This window comes from Bombus pyrosoma, linkage group LG3 (assembly GCF_014825855.1).
Source record: "Bombus pyrosoma isolate SC7728 linkage group LG3, ASM1482585v1, whole genome shotgun sequence".
Taxonomy (NCBI): Eukaryota; Metazoa; Arthropoda; class Insecta; order Hymenoptera; family Apidae; genus Bombus; species Bombus pyrosoma.
In genome coordinates this window covers 13,726,031-13,751,616 of record NC_057772.1, presented here as the reverse complement: position 1 = coordinate 13,751,616, position 25,586 = coordinate 13,726,031, and the positions used below count along the sequence as shown (strand labels likewise).

Genomic DNA, 25,586 nt, shown 5'->3' with positions numbered 1-25,586 from the left:
TTAAGTTGACTTTTTTGTAGGTCTTTTTCTAAAATTTCGAGGTCATTTTCTAGCATGTTTCTATATAGTTTTGTAACCGATACTAAAAGAAATTTAATGACGAGTTTATGAATTTGCGACTTAAACCTGAATATTTACACCAAAAATACTGATTTCATTAAAGCAGTAACTTAACTTGAAAAGAGTAGTTTCTTGTTAATGTGCGAAAAATTATCCAACAATATTATGATGTACTTTTTATCTATTATGCCATTAATAACAGGACGCCAATTAAATCGATTTTACTCAAATTCATGCTCTCGATCAAACAATAGTTAACTGCAAGATCAGTTTGTAAGATCACTCCATTCGCATTTTTTATCTTTTTTTATATTTTGTTTTCTGTGATACATGTACAGATACTAAAGGATATTATCTACCAAGAAGTTCCAACAAGTATTAAAGATACGAATGCAGCATATTATCGATGTCTGCAGTATAATTAAGTGTAATATATTCTACGCTATACATTTTTTCTATATGAAATAGATGTAGAGAGTATTCATAGAATGATTGATTACAGTTAAAACATTGTACTATTACATTTATTAGTCAATATTTCTGAAATAAATATGTTATATACACGTATCTCTCTTCTGCAGTTTCTGAAAAAAAAACGTCAAACGAAGAGAAGCTAAATATTCGTGTTGTAAATATGTAAATATGTTTTATCATAAATTGCAAATATGTGTCTAATGTAAAAATGTACTCTAGTTTATGGAATAGCAGAAACAGACATTGGATAAGTAGTAAATATTCGTAGAGCTATAATTTGTTAGATCTCATCTAAATACATATATTATAAATGTGGTATGAATGATTCCATACAATAGTATTGACGCGTAAATATGAAACGTTTGCCTAGAAACGTCGTTTAAAATATAATTTTTTCACTGAAAGTCTCGTTTCCGAAAAAATTGTATTTGAAAATTTATCGAATGCACGTATATTGGGTTACTCCCTAACTAGACATGTTCAAAGCCTATTTCCTTCAAAATGGAATCTTAAATGAAAATATTTTTTTAATATTTTCGACTTATCTATTTGTCTACTCTTGTTCAATTGGAAATTGGTTAAATTTAGATTACGTACTTAACAAGTTTTCAAACTCGATTTTTCCAGAAACCTCTAACGTAGTTTTGTTATTGTTGACAGATATATTATATTAGATACTAATCTCTTGATATTCGATTAACTGAGTCATTCTTTGATACATATTTCGAAAACTAAAGTCCGATAGTGCTAAATACAGGGACAGGACAGTCCAAAGAACATTCTACAGGTGATTCTATCTTTTCACAAGTAAGCAGAACGTTGGCACCAACTCAGGGAGTTATAGCGATAATTAATCGTCACCTATTGATAAGAGATAAGTGAGTGGGATTAAGAGGGAGACAGAGTGGGAAAATGGGTAAAAGCACAAGAGTTAGGAAGCCTAGAACGTTGAAGCGTCTGCGCGTGGCGGGAAAGGAATTGTGGTAGGGAGAATAGAGGGTGCGAAAGCAAGTAGAAGGGAGAGGGGAAAGAGAAACACGCTCTTGGGGTTCGCAAAGCGCGATCCCTCAGTCGGGATGCCGGCCGCGTACCCTCTCCTCCATTTGGTACCGTGATGTTCAGTGAACGTGTGACGCGTGTTTTAGAGACCATTGGGAACCGTTCGCGGTTCTTCACCACGGTTTTCCTGGTTTCGACGTTCGCAGCAAGTGTTTGGACGGATAATTCCACCGGTTCCGGTGAGTGCGTACTTACTAATCTATGGCTAAACTCGTGGAACACGTTCGACGCTCGGCTCTTGGTGGCGGCAAACATCGAAACAACGTTTAAGCAAAGTTTGTGTACACGCTTCTGTTCGTTCTGTTGACGTCTCGCAACTCGTACACGTGTATTAGCTGTGTGCGAAAATCTAACGAGTTCCGTTGCCTGTCGCCACCACCGATGACGTTTCAGGGGGACTTCCGTCTACCGTCCTGGAATTCTACGACGAAAGTTCAGATTTGGCATTTTACGTATCAATGTGACGGTGTTTCTTGAAACGGAATTACATTGCGCAGTGAATGTGTCGAAACAATGTTAAAACGAATGTACATGTTTCTCTGTGAAATTTGGTGACATCTATTAAAAGGGTGATTTGTACGCCTCGTATCTCTACAATTCATAATTCGTCACTGTACTGTTCGTTTTATATCGTTTCTTGATATATCACGGGCAGACTGCAGTTGACTTCAATCCCTAAAGGAAGTGTTGCAAAGTATTTCCAATAAGCGTGCTGGTTTGTCAAACTTGTAATTATAAATGACAAACATAATAAAAGTCAGATGCTTGAAGAGTAAGAAATAGCACATGTAGTCGTTTTACAGACCACATCATGTGTTCGGTATACTTTGCGTATCTACGGCCGTGTCATTGAAAATTTCTTGTCTACTTTGTAATAAGGATTTCACAATTGTGATATAATAAAATGGTGAAATATTTGAAATGCTCTTTTTTTCAAACTCATTATTTATATATAAAGCAAAATTTGATTAATTAAATGGATGGCCATTTTCACCTTATTCTTTCCAAGGGTCACTAATATAGCACTTGAAATATGATATAAAAATATATCTTCTACATTTATATGTAACTTTTATAAAATTACAAATCTATCATTGGCCTATGGTGAATTTTTATAGTATGAGAAAATTAATATGTCGCCAGTGGAAGAACTACGTGCCTGGCTAAACATGATATGGTATTTCAAATTGCGCACAATCATATATTAAGTAACTTCCACGGTAAACGAAGATATAAATCTTAAATTCGATTTCAATTACTATTACCATTCGATAAATTGAAACGACTACCAAACAAAGTATGAAATGTTAAGATATATGTGCCTATAATTAAATGTTCATAAACGTTGTTGCATTTCAATAATCTGCGGTTATTTAAGTTTACAGAAGTTAACGTATAAATAATAGTGGCGGTTACAATTAATCTGTTTCGAATAAATAATCGTTAACAATTGTCATTATAAATACGTTGTCGTATGTGATTTTGAACGTGTTTTATATGCTTAAATTTCTATGTAACGTGAACAATTGATCGGGGTTAGATTCACCAAGACTCAGCATTAAATTCTCATTAATGACGCTTGCAAGATATCTGTATTCAGTTTCAATCCTGTGGCTGCCATCATTACTGTCCAAAGTTATTTCGTGTATCTAACTTGTGATACCATACGTATGTTGTAGCAAGTAGAAACGCAGTTTCACACTGTTATCGGTGAACACAATCACGTGCATTTTCGCAGACTTCGGGTAGAATCACGTACATACACGGCGTGTAGAAATTGTTGTGTACAGCATTAGCTCGATTACATTAATATCCGCGTTCCTACTAGATATGGCCCGCTACTCGCAAGATGCGTTACTTATTTCTACTATGATTGTATCCTGTTCTTTCTGTCATTATTTATTTTCACCCTTATCAGTTCGTATAAATATTTATTTTATTTACATTCAAACAAAGATATCAAATTCAAATTCAGTTTGATTTATAAGTTCTTTACCAGAAATGATGCTTTCATTTTGAAAAAATTTGAATGTTGACAAAAAATAACAATTAATATATCTGTATATCATATTGTCAATATTATTCTACAATTTAGAATTTTTCTTCAGTAATAATTCAGAATCTAACGTTTTACTTTGACCTCTAGCACTACCTATATGTATAAATAAATGTATGACATCATTATTTAGTTTCGCAATAGGTATCTATAATATCAATGTTATTTATATTATATATATATTATTTATATTACTTATTTGAAATTATGATATTTTATACAATATAGTGCGCTTTATTTTGACTGTAAAAAATAATTTCAAAGTTAACTGTGATAAATTTAAGAAATAATGTTATATAAATTATCTCAATAATTATCTTAGCTAAAATTAACATTTTTAAATACTTGACCGTAGGATATTCTGTTATATTTGTTATATCCTTGTTCGAATATATTGATTGCGCTATAATGTAATGGAAACTTAATTTTATAAGTTTCTTCGAAACTGATCACTTTTTAATTTGAACCTTTATAATAATATTTCGGGCTGCTGTAATCAACGTTAATGACGACACTACAGTTTGCGGTCGTCTGCGCTAGATGATTAGGTCACCTAACTTTTATACAATAATGATTATCTGATGCTGTTGTACGAAACAATGGGCTACGCTACTTTTTCATTCGTTAAAACTTAATTGTTTTAACCATTTAACAAGTTTGAAAGCAGTTATCGTTATTCAAAGTTGCTCACCGGTTTACTGCTAACAATGGGCTTCGGAGAATTTCATACACTTAGAGTACTTCTCTGGATTGTTTGAAACCTCAATTTTATGCTGAATCTCGATTTAATATCGACTTAATTCGATTGGAAACGTGTAAGTCAATTAAACAATTATTCATTTACAATATTTAATTGCCGGAACATAAACGACGAGACAGCGATAAGTTTTTATCTTTATTTCTGCTTTTACATTTATTCGATAATTTAAATACATAATTCAAGTGACCATCTACTGGATTTTAAACTTGTCGAAAAGTTTGCATTCTGGTTTGTTCACTTTTAAGGTATTGCAAGAATTTGGAATTTTGAATATTATCGAATGTTTTCTAACTTCAAATTAGTGATTAATTAATTTATGTAATGGTAACTTAAATTTATATATTAAATTTGATAAATATTATTGCAAACATAGTTACTTTCCCATCAAGGCTATATCAGAAATAAATAACATTAATTATGTTAGTGGTTGAATAGTAACGTGTAAGTTCCTCGTTAGTTTTGTTTTTATTCTTCAACGTAATAAATATATTCGTACGCTATAAGTACGAGAGCGAAAAATATTCGGCGCGCCAGTTATGCTCGTACTTGTTCAATATTTAAAACGAATTACGAATTCCATTGCTGAAGGTACCAAAGGCAAATGGAAATAAGCTTAGGATCGGTGCATCTTTTAGGTTAACAATAATATTGCCAGAAAAATAAAAGATATCCACCATTCTTTCTTAAAGTAAACTACAGGCAATTCATAGACGTTAAATCAGAAATTGCACTTTTATAAAAGAGATTTCTGTTATCAATATTTTACAAATCTGGTTGTGTACATATTTATTTGTCATATTGTACATTTTTACTAAAATTAAGAAATTGACGTTATATTTTATTCAAATTAGCCAATTGCATCATTAAATTATTATTATACTTAAAAACAATTTTGTTCGACATATATACATTATCCATCTTTTTCGTTAGTTACATTCGATTTTTTACTAACACACAATAACGCGATAAATTTTTAGCTATCTAATTTTATGATAAATTTGTAAGGAATTCGATTCTAAAAATAAAACATACAAACATAAAATATTCAATAGAAATATATTACACATATGTAGATATATCACTATTTAAATTTACTTTTTTTGAACATCTATGTGCACCAAAGGTAGAATAACGCTTAAAATTTATTACATGATCCATTACTCTGTAGCAGCAAGATTCAAATATTTTAAATAGGATTATGTGGTCTGATGAATCATAGTATATAAACAACGGTATTTTTAACACGAGTAATCAACGTTTGTTAGCTTTATAGATATAATATTTTGTGTATACTTTCAATAGATATTCCGTTTACCGCAGCACGACGTACATAACGTATAGTTGGTTATGAAAGTACTCGAACACTTGTAGAAATATGTTATGAATGCATTATGTGTGTTATATGAAATATTTTGAAATTTCAGTCATATCTATTATAACGAGATCTGATGATCATAATTATAGTGGAAAGTTTGAAACAAGTTATTTAGTACAAATATACATATATTTCACAGGCATAAGAAAAGTGTAGAAAGATGCAATTATCCATTATACTAATAAGCTCCGACATTAAGTGGTATTATCTTTAATGCTTGTTACATGTCTGATATTATTGTTCACGATGCATATTAATTGTTTACTAAATATATATTTGCAGTCGACCATTTTGTATATATTTTCAGATTGATTTAAAAGATCAATATAATCATGATAGTCGTATTTATGTCATTACGATATTAATAAAATTTCGAAAAATTTCGTATAACATACATAATATAATACTCATATTTATAAAATCTTTTTGTGGTAAATGTTCAAATACATTCATGATCAGTCAAATCATATGTATAATATATCGACGAATTCACATGAAAATCCTGTTACCTTAACATCTCATCATTTGTAACAAAACGACTACGATTGTCCTGTTTCATGTAAAAATTACTCGACATTTCAAAACATTTTCTCGGAAGATTGATGCCACTTTGCATGTATATACATATAACGTCTTCGTGAGAATTCCATTGACAATTAGTTCCTAAAATTACATTAAATACTAAAAATGCATTAGACAAACAAAGATTATGTAGATAATAAAGTAATTATCGTTTCTAACAAACTTTAATGTTTGTATAACCTTGTTTCGAAACAGATAAGGCTCAAAATATAAAGAAACTAGACTAGTTATCTTTTCACTATAAACTTATAACCTGGTGAATATAATATGTATACAAGTGTCTTATTTGTCTCGGATTCTTAAATATTAGTTACATTTATCAATAGAAGAAATTGTGTAAAGTTACTGATTTAGAAAGGCTAACAGTATGATCATGATCTTTTTTCTGAAAAATCATTCTTCTCAAGGTTATCGACAAGTTTTTAAGTCGAAGTATATATTTTATATATACCAATCGATGCTCTATTTTATTCTGTGTGAAACAACTCTGCGATTTTTATATCTGAAAACGATTAGTTTAGAAAATAGTTTAGCCTCAATATTGTAAAATTTATCGCATTGAAAACAAGGGAGTAGTAGTTTTGTATTTATATCTTTGTATAGTACAAATATTTCACTAACAAACTGCCTTTGAAATTCATGCAGTAATCGGCACGAACAAAACAAAGACATTTCCATTATTATCTATCGATTCAAACTGTATTTATTATTTTATAACGATTAATACAATCGCAAAACGCACAATTCAGCAGTATTATAATTTTAACTAAATTTCAGATGGAACTATAACGAAATAATAGAATAATATATGTATATTATATGTTTATTATAACAAATCCATGCATAAAATAATTTTGTGTAATTTTGTATAATTTTTGTTATGCGTTTGTCATAATTTTTAAATAAATGGTGAAACGTGATTGTAAATGGGATCATGATATTAGTATTATAGATATCAATATTATTAACGTATATATACATAAATCTATCCTATTTAATTCATTAATTCGCTAAGGATTGCAGATGAATCTTATGAGTTAAGTAAATATTATGATTTGTGTAAGTACAATTCTATAATTCAAAGAAATAAAAAGATCTATAAAGTTGTAGTACTCGTAGTTTATTAAGTTCTTGTTCCAAAAGTACAAAGACGAATACTTTTCTTATTCTGCGTAAATTTTCCTCCTTTTTTTTTTGATTCGTGACAGTTTTATACTTATACACATATTTTTATACACTTTTTATATCAATGGAAACGTTTCATCTGTTTTATTTATTTCATAAGGAACACGAGAAAATAAGTGCGGTGATATTAACTCTTTTTTATCAATTCTTATATCTTAAAATACAAGTAATATCATCATCACTAACCGATTAATTATAAAAGAAGGTATTAACATAAATTTAAGTAAATGAACTATGTTGTATGATATTTTATTTAGCGTAATATACAAATTGGTTTTCTAAATTTATAATTTTCATATGGAATTTATGAATTTATTATCATATTTTATATTTATTTATATATTTTATATTTGCTTGTTGTTACTGGGGGCAAACTGAAGCTATGTATCTTCACATTAAATTTAGTCTTTAATTTCCATTAGAAATATATTTTATTATATATTTATATGTATTTTGAAAAATAAAACGAGTTTTAATAATGATAAATTCAGCTAAAGGTAAAAAATTAATTTAGTCTATCAATATTTCATCAGTCAAGTTTATCAATGTTTTATTTAAAATATACTATTTACTGTTGTGCGAACAACAAAACCAGAAACGAGTTATATGCAAGTCGTGCATACATCACATGCACACTTTCTTTGCACATGACTGAAGAAAATACAGACTGATTTACAACTAGCATTTACTCTCCGAGCATTTCCATTTTACTGAAGATAAATCGACAGGGTTTCTGATATTTACTTTTCCTATCTTTTCTTTCGCACATTTAGGATATGTTTCAAATTTAGTCTACTAGGAACTTAAATCTTGTACGAGCGTGTTTTCGTATGACTTAAACATTATTTATTCCTATCAGTAATAATTAAATAATAATTATGTAATAAATTGCCGAAAATTTAACCTTTTTTCCTGTGCTGTGCATATTTAGATCTTAAATTAAGAGGATGCACTCTATTTTTTTTTAATTATTTTATACAACTAAGCCTATTCCATTTTAGGTGATTAGAAATTAAATGTAATTAGTTTAAAATAATTTAAGGAAATACTATCAGTTTGATAATTCGTACATTTGGATGAGTAGTTCTACGAGATTAATATAACTTAAATTTTCCAGGCCTGGTAATATCCAGGTCTGGCGGAAATTTTGGAATTTCATAATTGTGTGTATAATTTTACGTGTCGGGTAAATTACAACTCAGGAAAGAAGAAAATAAAGCTCAATGGAGCCTAAACTGTCTGCCTACTAAGCAATATTTTATAATGGCTGTATGAGGTGCACGATACTACTATTATATGGATGACAACAAAATTATTTAGTTGGCAGTTATTCCTAGCGTGCTACAAACCCATTTGTGGGCCAACGTCGCACGTTGTATAGTAGAAACGTGCATGCAAAATGAGAGAGCCCATCAGTCTGATTCAGCTATCGGCAATTTCACAAATTCAAGTTGGTGCGGAGTATTATCAATTGGAATTTAATTCCTACAAACGTATATGTACACCATGCTTATCAAATTTGCACGCATCTTAAAATTCATTTAAAATTTAAACAAATTTTAGTCGGTTGCTCGATTTGTTTAAAAAATGGATCTTCTCTTTTTGGGAGTTATTACTTTAATTAACAATTTTTAACTTGAGATTGGTTTTAGTAAAAAAACATCACGCATGGTTAATATTTATGACAGCATTTATTAAATTAAATGAATACACAAAAAACTAATGTTACGTGGCTATTGAATTCAATTATTATGTAACAACTATTTCGGGTGCGCATCTTGCATAAGATATGTATATCCTACTCCTCTCAAACTTTTCTTCATCTACTCCAAATAAATTATGAGGGCATTCTAAGAACTCATGTCCATCTAAATCTTATTTAGAATGACAGATTCTGTTGGGATATCAATTCTCCTGTTCTGTTTATGATTGCTTCAAGTAATACCAACAGTGTTACTGTCCGAGATGATGACCGATTGTCACGTGGATTTAAGCTGTTGCGATTTTCGCAACATATCGGGCTTAGTATCGTCTGATCATGTCTGTCTACCATGCGCTTATCTTTTGTATCGATCAAGCAAGATGTTTATTCCATTAAAGTGTGATAAATGTGTAACTGTCGAGACATTATATTAAAGCTGCACCGTGTAAATCTGGTTACATTCTTTAATCCCAACAGAATCCGCATAAAATCATTTAGACAGGGGATTGCTAAGATGCACAATTTTAGAAAAAAGTATTTAACGTACTAAAGTTTTGTGGCTACATTGTATGACTGAGTGACGTTCTTATATACTTTGAAATCTGCCGTTTTAACTATAGTTGGAGAGATACGTGATTTCAAGTATTTGGGCAGTCCATTGAAAATAAAAGAAACAAAAATCATTATGATTATAATTCAAATCACGATAAACCATAAACATGTTCTTTACGCTAGCAGTAGTGTATTATAACGTTTATCGGTTAAGGTTAATTTGCAAGCGAAAAATATACATTCGACGTTGCTTTATATACTTGAGCCATATTTAAATTTATTCCGGTAGCAATGTTCTATCATTTCTTGATACGTTCTGTAGACCTTTTCGATGTCAATTAATAATTGTGTTGAAATGATTATTGACTTTCCACTTGCCTCTAATTCTGTCATATTAAGTAATAGAGTTTCAAAACAGATCTTTATGAATACTAAATTTTAGACCGGCTGTTCCTTTTGAAGCACGTCCCATGTTAATTTAATTGCGGCTGAATCATTCGCATTTAAGAATTCAATTACTTCCTTTATATATCTTCTGAATTCATGGCATAAAATATCGTAGCTTTAAGCCACGTCTTGGTTAGAATCGGGTTAGATGGAAATGGAATGTACCAACGTAAAATGGCGCTTTCACAAATATTTTTTTAATAGAAGATATCAAATTATTCACTAATTGAAAGAGGAGACAAACTTCCTTTGCAATCTTCTTTAATAAGTGTATTGTGTAAGTTAAATGAATCCAGGCAGAATATATTCTACACCTTGGCACTATTTTTTCATGCGTGCACGATACTCAGCTGCATCTTTCATTAATGATATGTGATACTCTTTATTCAGCACTGTGTACGTATATTCATATTCACAAAATAAGCAATATTTGCATAATTTCTTTTTATTTATTTCGTTGCTCGGAAGCAAATAACGTACTGAGATTTCATATTCACGTATTTCCTCAATAATTAAATTTGCTATATACCGATCAATTTTGTCTGTCAGCAAATTCATATATAGTTTTCAGTAATATCATTTTAGTATCGTGCATTGTTAATTCATAACAATCATTAACGATCCTTTTTTAAATAATTTGATTTGTACATTTTGGACTTAAATTCGCAGTACATTTTTTTATTGCCATTATTACAATTCTTATTATAATGCGCAAAGGAGTATGTAAATGCTTATTAGATATTATTTTCTACCTAAAATGACACTCTTATTAACTCATAAAATTTTGTAGATCACTTTTCTATGCCCTTTTGCATGAACCCAGCTTTCATCGAGCAATGAATATTCTAATGGCAGTTAAAGGTAATTAAAGTAGATATATATTAGGCACTCCCGAAAGTTTCTTTCATTTTATAAGAAAATAATAGATGCACAATGTTCCAATAGAACGAGATGGTTCATACATAATTCGGTAAAATAATATAAAACAAAAAATGTTGTGCATCTATTATTTCCTTATAAAACGAAAGAAACTTTTGAGACAACCTAATGTATGTGTGTTGTCCTGAAAAATCACTTTATACTGTAGTATACAAAATATGTAATATTCATATTGATAAGATAGACTTCCTTCTAATCACAAATGAACGTTCTCAGACGTTATGACTTATTTGTTGGAGGAAATAAACATTTCTTGTCATCTTCTGATTTTACGTCGAGCTCGTTTATAAAAATCTAAATCTCCTAAGGCAACTTGCTATTTAAACAGGTTTGTCCGCTTTCAACGATTCCCTGATTTTTGCGCCAGGATTGCCCGTATGTTTCACAATCTCAAAGCAGTTCCTCAACTTGCGTTGGATTCATCTACGTATTTTCCAACTTCCTAACAGCTCGTCGACTATACGTCGAATTCGTCTGCAAATTTTCATCCTGGTGATACCCCAATTTCGCATCGAGTTGGTTCACAAAGTTTCATCCTCCTGCGGCTCCCTGATAAGGCATCAGGTTCGTCCGCACGTGATTCTATTCCTAGAAGTTCCCTGGTAACGCATCAGATTCGTCCCCTTCCTGAATATTTCCAGTTCCCTGATTTCCGTGAGATCTTCTTGCACTGCCTGCGACTATGACTCTTAGCAGTTTAAATTTTATATCAGTTAAGGTCCATTCTACACTATATTTGGACTATTTTTATATAACAAAATTTAAATGCGTAATCTACTACGTAATTAAATATGAAACTGTAGAAATTATCAATACTTGAAATCAACGTTTTCAGTATACGTCACTAGCTATATAGGATTATTCAAATCATTTTGTCATTCTTGATACTTTCTCTTTTTATATACGTGAAGGGCACGACATCTCTTTTTTTACTGGTTTTGTTATTATATTAAAGATTAATGGTATCTCATAGAATAGAAGTTTGATTATTCTCAGCAAAATTCAAGATTGAATATTAAAATATTGAAACTTAAGTGTGTTGCATAATTTTGTCTCACCATATAAATATTATTAATATAACTAACTCGATAAGAGCTATATGTTATAACTAATTTAACTTCAAATCTGTTGCGATTAAACTCTAAATGAGTTACACTTCTGAGAAGGGAATTCATATAAATCGCGAATAATTTCAATTAATTTTAACGCAAATTTGTTACATTCAAATTAAACAAGGATGAAGCATCAATCGACCATACTTATCATCATCCACGGTATTCAATAATATTATTTTTAAATGTACTAATAAAAATTAAAGAAGAGGTCCAGTCATTTTTAAAACTGATATAATTTAAACGTGATTTTTTATAATACTAATCTTAATTACAGCACTTAAATTATTTATTTGAAAGTATTTGATTTCTAGTTTTCCAACACTAGTTATTTCAATAATAACATAAGTCTTGAATTACTTTCGATCAAATTGATGTTCATCCTAGAATCAGAAATACGTGGTATTATTTTTACTGTGATGTACCTGCGACGCATAACGTGCGCGTATGGTCGTTTATGCGGGCCTACCAGGTATAAGTAAATATGTACATATGTATTGTGTGTGGTAGTATTGATGAGTATATAAGTAGTACACTCTTGAACAAGCGCGCGTCGACGTGCAGCAAGAACAGTTTACACTAACTAAATGAAATAATTTAGAGAATAAAAGTAAAGCTATTGTCAACTTAGGCTTTAGAAATAAAATAAAATAAAAAATTGCATATTAACTAGAAAGTACCTATATTATAATGAAGGAAAAATATTTTAAGTATAACAAACAAAACTAAAAATGTTACAATAATTATTAAACGATTGATATGAAAAAACTTGTTAAATTGAAAATTATCTTACAATTGATCATTTTCTAATATAGTATGAGCTTGATGTCGGAAATTTTTTAACTGAAATTTGAAAAATAACAATTTCAATTAGAGATCTTGATGGAATTGTGATTCTAATTCCTCATATATATGAAGGTGATTTTGGCAACCTCGGAATGTTGGTCAAAGCTGCAATTGAAACATTTTCATGATAATCCTCTTAGTCAAGCCTAGATGAATCTCGAACACATCTCATAGTCGTACTTCAGTTTGCTGTCAAATGCAAATACTATGTGTTCTCGCACTCTAATGTCGAATTGCTATTGCGTTGAAGGAAATCTACAGGCAAAGAGACAGGAATATAATTGTATCTACTATGTATATATGACACGTCAACCTCTCAGTTAATGTCTTTCATAATATCATCGACCTACGCCGAATATCTAATTGTCATCCGTTAAGTCATAATTCGTATAAATGGCATAGGTAAGCAATAATGTTTATTATTTTATAAGAAAGAAAAGATGCATTTATACGAAAATATGTATAATAGCTCTTATTGATTTGATTGTTTCCTATAATTTTTTATCTATTGGTTATATTTTTATTTTTATCGTGTAATTATTTTGTGATTAATTCTTTCATATTTACATATGCATGTGCACATATGCTTGAATATGTACGTACCCTATATTCTACCTGTTCAGAATATATCTGTATAAATTCTGTTTGCGTATAATACATCCTGTAACTAAAACATTGGTTGTTCAGTGGTTATAGAGTTTAACTCAACTTGCGCGTACATGCAGAAACACTGAATTGTTCAATATTATATAAAATAGATACGTGGTAACAAATATTCCACGCGAAGTGCTACAGTATACGAAGAGAATCTGCGTAAGGGATATATCCATGAGATTATTCTGACAGCAGCCGTTCGACAGTTTGTTTCAAAACAGTTAAATAAACGATGTTTATTCGATGTTTGAAATAGTGCTATAGAAAAAATTAATTAATCCATAACTTTTGTTAATTTCTTTAGATGGTTAATCTTTAAATACATCATCATTCTAAATATAATATATCTTTCTGAGATTACCGATTTATTTACAATAAAATGAAAAATAGTTTATTTGTCGATACTCTATATTTATTCGTTTACGTCGATGTTTTATCGCCGATAGTATAAATACATTCGAATGCACACTGCAGTAAGTGCAATTGTTACATTAAAAAATGTAGTTACGTTACCAGTTAGTAAGATCATGCCAAGAGATCATTTATGAGTTAAAATTTTTACGATAGTGTACATGTCGGTATGTACTATTACACGTAGCATGCAACATTTCCTTAACTCTCTCGAGATGGATTTTTTTCTTAGTAATGAATATAGTAACATAATAATACGGACTATAGCACACTCAAATGAAAAGAATAGATCAAATATAATTTTTATGATGACATATGTAGTCCCATTTACAATGGCTTCCTAAAATATTTCAGCGAATCTAAATGATACCAGAAAAATCTTAACATCTCAGCAATCGTTCTAGAAGTTATCTTGGAATTTATTATACCATTACTGTCGAAAGAGTTAAGCGTGTAGGTAACTATATATTGGTTCTAAATGTATAATGTAAAGAATGTAAAAAGATAATTTGTCATGATTTTGCCAGGTGATTGTACACCTCTAAAACGGCTGAGTTGCGGTTCCATGTTTCCTTTGAGATTTTTTACCCTTGTGACGAATAACTACTATACGATGCAATAAAAAAGATTCGTCCTTGAAATTCAAGGTAAAAGTCAATATTGCGGCTACTTTTCTTGCAGATGATATCAGTATATCAAAATTAAACGTATACATATACACAAAATACCTTGCTCTACTTATTTAATATATTATATGTATACTTTTGACGAAAAGACTATTGTACTGGGGACACTATAAGTAACTTTATGTCGAAACACTAGATAACGCGTCCGGAAAGTTCATGAATCCCTACGGATTAGCAAAAAACACTACAGAATCTGGGGAACACCACAGTACATTCCTTTACTGCGTTAAAAATATTAACAAGAACATGCTTGAAAGGCAAGACAGCCAGAGAAAATTATTTTGTTTCTCAGGACTCTTTAACAGAACTGTTGCTATACTTTAAAATAGGATTTTTTACTAGACTTTAAAGGAATTTTTTTATGTAGACTCTTTGACGAATTTTCCAGAGTTCTCTAGGCTTTAAAAGACTTTTAAATGGTAGATTTTATACTCTGAATTATACTCTTTTACACAAGTAACTGTAGCTTATGAAATATTTTCATAATAGCAAATAAAGTATTTTTATTTGTAATACGTAATATTTGTGATAATATACATGTTGCTGATCGAAAATGAACTGGTTGAATTATCGTTTAACTACAAGTTAAATATGCAAGTGCAGCTCATCGAAATGTAGACAGTTTAATTAGATTTTGATCAGCTGGGACAAATACTTGCTTTATATACTGGACTGTAATATCGAATACAAAATTATGCTCAGTGCATAGTAGAATAGTCAGAATAGTATAAGATTGTGTCATACATATACATATATATTCATTGCAATGTACGGCACAATCGTTCAGTTGTTTCCGATGATGTAATAACAAAAACTTATTAATTGAATTAATAATATTTTTCCATTGAGTGAACAACGTAAACGATAGTAAACATTACATGCTTTTTTCGTATTGAATTCAAACCGATTTTGATTTTTCAAATAAAAGCTTATAATACTTTGTCTATTATACAACAGAGTAGAGTATATAGAGTACATTAAAATAAATTTAAGAAAAAAGTTCATACGAAATTTATAGCGATGGAAATAGTATAACAGTATAGCTAGTAGTAGTAAGTAGTAATACGTATCTTCGCGACTCATAATTATTCTGCTTTTCGATATAAATATAAGCACAAATCCAACTTTGAGAATGATTATAATTTTTCAATAAAGAATAAAACTAAAAAGACAACTCTTTACTTTAATACATGTTCAGACTGCATATTATCTTTCGCAGTACAACATTTTTCTCCTTCAAAATTGTATGCATTACTATCTCTTGGAGTGGCTGAATCAACTTTATATGCTTTAATAATCGTTTTCAAAACAATGATTTAAATTCATTTATATTGTTCATGAGTATTGTTAGTAGAACATCTTGAGACAAAATCAAACATTTAAGGATTTATAACACATATTTCGCAGAGATTACGAAAGTGTATAAAAAATTAAACACATTTATTATATGTATACGTAAGATGGGCATTTAGGCTATATACTCATTTTTTACTAAATACATATTTGCAGTAAGTATCGTGTAATTTCTACATATACATATTTTGAGATTGTTTTCAAATCTAAACAATATGTATTTGGCAATCGTATTTGAAAAAAATAGGCTGGAGTAAATCCGAGTATTTCCATAAACCATTGCATGTACATAATTACATAAGTTTGTGCATCACCCCGTTGAATTATATACCCAATAATATATTTCTTTCCGGTTTAAAAAGTAGAAACTGTTCGTGCACATATTATACATTTTAACAATCATAAGGGCAACTAGAACAGATTGTGATTTTACTTAAAAAGAAAAATTAATTTCCTATTAGTCCGTTTATCTTTCTCGTATATTGTATTGTAATAAAAGTCAAATCATTGTTTGATTACGTCTCAAATATTTAATATCTAATTATTTAAACTTTACACGTTAAAAACAATATGATATTTTAAGAAATATCCTTTCTTGATACACTCTTAAGTAATAGTTACTACATGAGAAAGCCTTCCCAAATTTGGTAATACGAACTATGAGTTACCAGAGGAAGCATGCTACGGTTATGCTTCTACTGTGAAAGTTATTTTCAGATATCCGCTTCCCTTAGGTATTACACCGATAAACTGCGAACGTCAGAATCGTCAATTAGAAATTAATTCGAAACATCCATTAAGCAAGCAGGCCTGTTTCACTAAAGCAACGATCATTTTATACGTTGCACGGTGTTGTTGCAAACTTTGCAACAGGTACAACAAGACGTGGTCGATGTATCTAGGTTGTGTGACAGGTCAGCTTTACTCCGCTCGAGTTGAATTGCATACTACATCACACCTAGTATGCATGCAATTCATTAGTAATGAGCCCGTCCGATAAAACCGATTTAATTAGCGGTATACGGTCAAATCATGGTAAACCATGAAAATTAAGACTATTATGAAGTTTTTGGGTGAAAAGAATGTATTGATTTGTATATTGATTATGATATTGAGTATGATAAATAGATAACGATAATGGAACGATGCATCTAAAAAATACAGATGCATTTTTTTAAGGTAAAAATGTGTATTCTTTTACGTACATCAATTATTTACGACAAAATAGGCATTAGGGTGGTATGTATTAAAGTACAGCGGAGGACTAAAGGAAGTTTAACATCAATAATTAATACTAGTAACTTTGAAGCAGACATTTTGTGCGATATTAATAATAGTTACTAATTCCGAAATATATATCACATTCATTAATTTTATTATCCTAATCAAATAGTATCCTTATCTGTAATATCATACTGATACATATTTCATGTTCCTTGTCATTAAAACTTTCTTGTTTTTTGTTCTTTTATTTATATTTATTTATTTTTATTAACTTGCTCATGCCAAAAAACAGTTCAGAACACATTTTAATAAGTTATACTCTTGAAATAAAATAACAAACGTAATAAATATTTCCTGAGATGGTCTTTTGGCTTGAGCAACTAAATACTTCTCCATACGGAATAACGAAATGCAAAAGATGCATCTACTAGTGCGTAAAGAGATGTGATTCTATTTTTTTTTTAAATCATAATTCACCTTCATATGTCTTATATGTGCCCCTGCAAGAAAAACTAATAATATGAAATCGTAATCGCTTCACTCGATTCTTGTTTGAAAGATTTCTTTATAATACATTAGCTAATTCAATAATAATGTGAAATGACAAAGTTAAAGGCTTCGTTCAATTTTGAATGGGATATCTCATGTATTAAGGAATAATTTTCTGTTTCCTCATTAGTATTATTATTTACTTTTTTCTGACTGTGCAATATAATTATTTTGCAAATAATGTCAATGCAAGAGTCAATGGAATTTTAACATTATTTTTCAAGAGAACGATTGATTTGCGCGACCCATGATTCTCTTGGAACATTTATTTCTCATGACAGGTTCTATACGACGTAATAAAAAAAATTTAACATTAAATTTCAAGATCAAGATTAATTTTGCAACGAATTGTTTTAACAGATCTTCACCGATTCAGTGTGGTCACGGCGCTTATTTTTTAGTTTACCCGGTACTTAAATCGTTCCATGTTAATACATATATATTTATGCATTGTCAAATATGATAGACAAGTTTATCGACGTCATACTGGGATACTGTATATGTAAATTCTTAAATTATTTCTAACTACTTATTACTAGTCCCACTAGAAAGAAGAACGTTTTAATAAATCACAAAATGTAATAGATTTCAGTGAATTTTTGATGTCATACATATTTCAAATAATTTCTTCCTATATGTATTTAATTTTCAGCAAATAGATTAAAATGCAATATATATGTATCTTAACATAATATTTGAATCAAAAGGTTGAAATATTGTGCGGATCACTATACCATGAAATCAAAAAAAGCAACTAGTAATAAAAACGTTTGTGTGTATGCGTGTCCCATGAAACAATACAGAGGATATGGACATGCAACATAATAAATGTTACAAGAGAGAGGGGATTTATGAATCGCGACGCGAAGCAGAATTTCGTGCGGTTAGCGACGAAACTTCCGTCGCCACCAGCCGGAAAACGTTGTTTCTCTCACTCGTCGACCCTTCCTTCATCGAAAACGAGTAACACAGTTGCGATAAAACTTTTTAATGGGACGATAAAAGTACTACATCTATAGGATATACACGCTACTAAAACATTATTATTCGCAGAATGCAATTAAGAAAATTGTAAACCTTAACTTTTTTCGTGCAAATGGAAAACATAAATGAAATTATTTATTTTTGTCTGGTAATAGAATTAACAGTATTTTTCACTTTATAATTATTCTGACTACATATGGAGCAATGAAAAATTGATGTTATGTTGAAAATACAAAGTTTATTTCGTTTTAATTATATCTAGTAAACTCTTTAATACCAAAAGTCATATTCTACTAACTCAACGGTTTTATAGCAGCTGCTCTTACATATTTTAGAAAAATTATGCTAAACGTATATCATAATGAAACACGATATTGAACACGTCTTTTAGATATGTGTAAATAATATCGACAAGTGTTATGTTGTACGTAGCTACGTATAAATATTTTATTATTATTCTGTATATTCGAAAAAGTGTGTTACTCAACAAAAATAATCAGAATAATGCGATATAAATGTGTGTATACCAATCTTAGTTCACTAAGAATTTAGAATTCCTGTTTTCTGTTTAATCAAATTAAATGTTTCTGGTAGTTTCCGACAATACTATACAGTATTAAGCAATATCCAAAAAAAGAACTTTTTAGATAATTTTATTAACAGAGGTATTTATATACTCTTGTTTCCTCTTATTAATTCATTTCCTCATCGCAGTGATTCAAATAAGTGTAAAAAGTCAGATTTGATTTATTAGCATCAAAATATGGAATATTATTCTGCTCTTAACTTCTTTATAGAAAACTTTGCAATATAAATAAATTGTCAACGTATGGTTTCAGTTAGATTAATTTATTTAATGTTATTAACGTACTCAAATCACGACTTATAAAAAACAATTAACATATTTCAAAACATGGACACACAATTGAAGATGCTACAAATGTTGAATACATTCTATTTCGATTAGTATTCGCAATATTACTCAGATTATTAATGTATTTTAACAGTAACAGTAAACTTTGCTTGCCTGTAACTTATCAAGAAACTTCTTGTTACCTTAGGAAGGGGAAAATTGAATTTTAACGATGCAGGAAAGGGAAGAAACAACAGCGTAAGGATCTTGAATCCAACTCTAAAAGAATCTCCTTCAGTGAGGAGAAATGTGCGTTGGTTATAGCAGGTAGCTGCATGTGAACTTTAAGTTCTTTAGACAGAATTATGCGGTGTAAGCGTTGGGAGCGGGTATTAAACCCACAGTCAGAAAATTTCATTTCTTTCCTAATAAACTTCACAATGTCCATTTGTTCTTTTAGCTTAGTTCGATTTTTTTCTTTTGGGTGCCCTACATTTTCGCTGTATCAAATTTCAATTTTTAGTACCTAACGAGAACGAATCACATTTCTCTTAATTCATTTCATGTTTACATAGTAACAAGTTTATAAATATATTAAATAAATATAGCAACTGAAACTTTCGTACTAGTTAGTACTTCAGGGAAATGAAGATAGAAATTCTAAAAATTTGTTGAGCTAACATCTACCGATAATGATGATAAATACTGTAAATTTACAGGTATTTTTGTTAAAATATATAAATATAAAAGAATTAGTTAAATCTAAACATTTTTCAAATAACAAATTATTCTTCTATTAATTCAAGATGTCACCTGTTATAAGATATGAAACGCTTTTATCCAAGAAAGTATTGTATGGGTTTCTTCAAAGTTGCTGTAATAAAATTATATGAAATAAGTATATGTAGTGATTTGTTATCAAATTGTTGATGCGTGTAATTAGAATCAATAATTATTTTAGGTAAATACAAAGAAATATATTTTCCATAAATTTATTCGGAAAGTTAAATAAAAATGATAAAACTTTTATTGGAGTAGTTATTTCGTATGTGTAAAATAATCATAAAATTTCTCACTCGCATAAAAGCTTAAGATAATTGCTATTGAAAGACACGAAAAGTGTTGACAGAATCGGTAGGAATAAACGGTACGATTTTCAAGAGACGATTAACATCCGTTTCGCGTGAAAGATTAAGGAAACACTTGAGTCGCTGTCAGAATACTAGAAGAGGCAAATGGCAGAGAACGACTTCGGAAGAAGGAACGACGGAGAAACCTTGCGAGTTACAGTATACCAGAAAGAACTGAGATCGGCACAGTTAAGAACTTTCAGGGAAGAAAACGTATAAAGAAGTTTCGAAGAGGAAAACTCGAACGGATCGTATCGATGATTCACGATACGTTTTAATAGAAGTAGCCGAAAACGCGTGCGAGACATCTCTGAAAAATCAACTAAAAGAAAACTGCCACAAAGCAAAACAACAAAACACCGTGTATGTTAAAATCTCGATGATACTTAAGAAATGCTATCTGGTAAATACTAAATAAATACTGAAATTTATTTTTATTTTATTTATTATTTGTTTAAATGTATCGAAGTCTTCGGTGTTTATAAATCCGAAATACCATTTATTTCAATATAATACCCAATTATCTATCTTCATATGTAAGTAGGTAAGTAATTTTAAAGGAAACACTTATTATTCGTTTCATATGATTGGTTAACAAATATCTTATACATAGAATAGTTATGTTGGTATCAATTTAAAACTTAAACGTAGTTTTATACTAGGTACTTAGAAACCTAGGAAAGAACAAACAGTATAAACGACAGTGCAAAAAAAGCAGGAAAGTATAAACAAATTTTTATGTTTAAAATAATATTTTAATGCAGTCTGTTATATTCAGAAAAAACAATAGGAGCGTAATTATTTGCTTTGGTATCATTTGGTATCAATAAAGTACAATAACTAAGAATGATATATTTTTTCTATTATTTTTCCAAAATTACTTGCTTCGATAATGAAAGTTTATTCACATAGAAACACTTTTTACTTCTTGGCACGTTCATATTTTATGTGATATTTACAGTGTTTGCAATTACTTTTTTTTCGACGGAATATTTTATTTGGAAAAACATTGCTCTAATAAATAAGAATAGATGAAACGTGTAAAATCATAAAACCATAAAAGCAATATATTTCTGAGAACACAAGCACATTTATTATTGAGGTATTTAATATTTAGAGTGTTACATATATTACATTCTATATTTTTCAATGCATTTATGCTTTCTAATTTGCCGATTATTCATGATTCTAAATGAATGTTTTTATTTTTTCATAATTGTATCTGCATCATACGATTTGCATGTGTTTACGAAGCTAATACTCATAATTCTTTATAATCTTTATAAACTTAAATACGGTTCTTTTACTTGGAATTAAAATTGTATTCTTTATAAGCATCAGTATGAAGATAAATATCACACAACTGTTATTACATGTTTTAAGTAATCTTTGTTACTGATTATTTTTCATGCGATATTGTTTATTATATCTGAAAAAGGGCAAGGCCGAAAAACATATAGAATACATATCACACACTACCCCATTTTCGACCCATCTTTCATTATTCACTTGACATAAGGTTGACCACGCTCAAATACTAAATACGAATTCTGTATGGAATGAAAATTACAATATACGTAATGAAATTAGGATCATTGGAAATAAAATTATAGCTTCCTTCAACATTATAATGTAATAAGTGCTACATTAAAATTTATTCTCTGAAGATATCTCCACGATATAAAAATAAAGAAAATTAATTGAATTTTTGCTTAAACAGTGATAATAATCAAATACCATTAGTTAAAGGGAATGAAGACCATAAGAGTTTCTTCTGTGGCTTTAATATTCTTCTTAATTCGTAAGGAAAGCGATCTTGATAGCATTATTATAAAAGATTTTGAAACTTTACGTGTAAAACTACATGCACGTTATGCATGTTATTTCAAATAATATATTAAAATTGATCATTTATAAGATAAATATATCTATATTAATAAATGATGAAAAGAATTTAACGTTCGAATATTTCCTCTTTAGCAAATCTGCACTGAAATAAGTAGGAAGAATGGTTCTTAAACGTTTTCCGTTCTTAAAGTCAATAAATGTACATACATATATCGAGGGCTTTTAAGAAGGCTATAAACTTGATACAGAAGGTTCTATCTTTAAGCGTCAAAGCTAACATATCGATCTTGTGGCTTTAAATTTTCTACCATGTTTCTCTCCATATTATTCTCCATGAAAATCCAGTAAAATTTTCAGGAAGAAAAGTTAATTCGTTGTGAATACTTTTAAATGATTATTTTACAAAATTGTAACAATCTATTAATCATATGCCCAAAGTATTTTATTTTTTTTATATATATATTATTATTCTGGTTTGGCAACGCAAATAAGAAAACGCTTATTTCATTTTATATAAAGAACACCTTTTCTTCTTCAAAGTCAGTTTCTCAACAGTTTCTGAACCATTAACATTTGCATCATTACAACCGTTACAATCACTACAACATTACAAGGAAGCCCAAAGTTCATTGAAGTTTCAAAAATGGTGTCACATCTTGTGCTACAACGATATTGCTATAAAGATATTGATAGCCTCTTTCATTTTTTTAAAATCCTTAATAACGCATTATTTCAACTTATGACTTTATCAATGAAATAATATACATGGTCGTTGTTGAAATCTTTTGAATAACAACGATGTAATATTAAAGAAGTCTTCTTGATAGCAGTGTCATAAGTCAGAATGGATGTAGCTTCAAGACTAAATCTGAATTTATCGAATATAGTAAGAATATTATAATATTTTTGGCATTTTATAATTTGCCACTTTAATACGTAGTTCTTACAAAATTGTAACGATTCAAAACGTTCAAACTAGTTTTCCCTAAAATTAAGATTTTTGAGTTACGTCATTGTTTCAGTTAATGAGCGGTATGTATATATAATTATTGTTTTGATATTCTAAACTTTTCCGATGATTGGAAAAAAAAGAAACATTCTAAGCAAAGGTTAATTCACACAGAATCGATAGCAGATTATGATATAAAAAATTACCATAAGACTTCTCAACAAGAAAGATTGTTTTTAAGTACCTGCACTTTTTTAAATCGCAATATAAATTTTTTTTATTCAGCATTGTAAGTGACATTGAAAGAAATGCAATAAAACTGCTTCTTTTAAGTTGCTGCGTAACAGTTGCTCCTTCTTAATAACTACCTTAGACAATAAGCTTCGTTATTGGCATTTAAGTAAAACATAAATATACAAGTAATTTTACGATATTTGGTAATCGAATCTAAACAGTAAACACACTTGTTATAAATTGCATTTCCTAAAATAAGTTTTATGCAGTAAATATTTATATATATTATATTTAAATTCACAATATTGAATAAATTACAGGTAATGGGAATTAAAGTAGCTTAATAACAGATAAATAAAGTATATGCTTTCGAAAATGATTTTTAATATATAATATTAAGAGCTTAGAATAGACCGATCTAATAATATTTTTAAAAAATTCAACTTTTTATCCTATGTATAATTTTGAGGGAACCAGATGATCTAGTAAATAACACATAAGATCGCAAAAATTAAATTTTTACCAAACAGTTGTATGGCACTATAATAGTTCTGAATACATACAATGAATCTGACACAATAGACATTAATATTTCACGGATGAAATATCAGAAAAAGTGTGTTGAGATGTCTTTGTCTGAAATAGGAGCGGTAGCGTTAGATCGACGGATTCAGTTTTTCTATTATGTTAGGGAACATGTCACAGACGATTTCTATTAGCACAGTTCATCGAGCTTAAATATGAAGGGTTTCCTCTAGATACACTGTCCTGGAGAAAGAGGAAAACGAAAACTAGTGCGGATCACTCGATTCTTTTATTGTATTTCTTTTTGGAGGACATTGTCAAATAGCAACTCGGAAATATGTACAAGAATAAAATACAGTAATATTTTCAGTACGACGTTTATGCTGAGATTATGAAAATGGAACATAAAATCAAGTAATGTTGATATATTGTAAAGAATATAAATTACGCAGAATCGGAATTTAGATTTCTTTTTAGATTGTCTTTACTATAAAAGAAAGAAAATGTCGAAAATTTAATTTATAGAAACGAAACAAACAAATAAAGTTTATTTTAATAGATGGTTTCATAATTAATATCTAACAGATAATGAAATGACTGAAACTGTGAAACGTTTTCCAAAATTAACTTTCTTTAATAGAAAAAAATTTGTTAAGAGAAAATATCTAGCAATAAAAATATTTTGAAAAAAATTATTAGTTCAAAGTTAGAATTGGAAATAGACTGTACTGTGATATTTTTCGTAACTTTAATTAGGATGTAAAAGCTAATTGACTAACCATAGCATATGCTAAAGGAAATTCTACTTAACCATATTTGCCATTCGCATGTAGTTACACACATATGGTAACCTTCTCTGAAAATGGTGGTACATTGCTAGAACGTAGATAATTGTTATATACACCCAATGTTTCCCAGGACATAATTACTATTACTGTTGCTACTATCACTGACGCGACCGGTATTATCATTGTTATTGCTCGTGTTGTAAAGGTTACTGTTAACACCATTATATTAAGGTCTTGTTAATCTGTTCA

At 29.4% G+C, this 25,586-nt stretch overlaps 1 protein-coding gene across 1 annotated transcript in view; it reads left to right on the top strand.

The window, feature by feature from the left end:
* The first annotated feature begins 1,620 nt into the window (after positions 1-1,620).
* The window catches only part of LOC122565571 (neurotrimin-like), a 240,996-nt gene continuing 217,030 nt past the window's right edge, over positions 1,621-25,586 (top strand). The window contains exon 1 of the mRNA XM_043721647.1: positions 1,621-1,772. Coding sequence (XP_043577582.1) covers positions 1,649-1,772 — 124 coding nt within the window. The 5' untranslated portion in view covers positions 1,621-1,648. The remainder of the gene's footprint in view (positions 1,773-25,586) is intronic.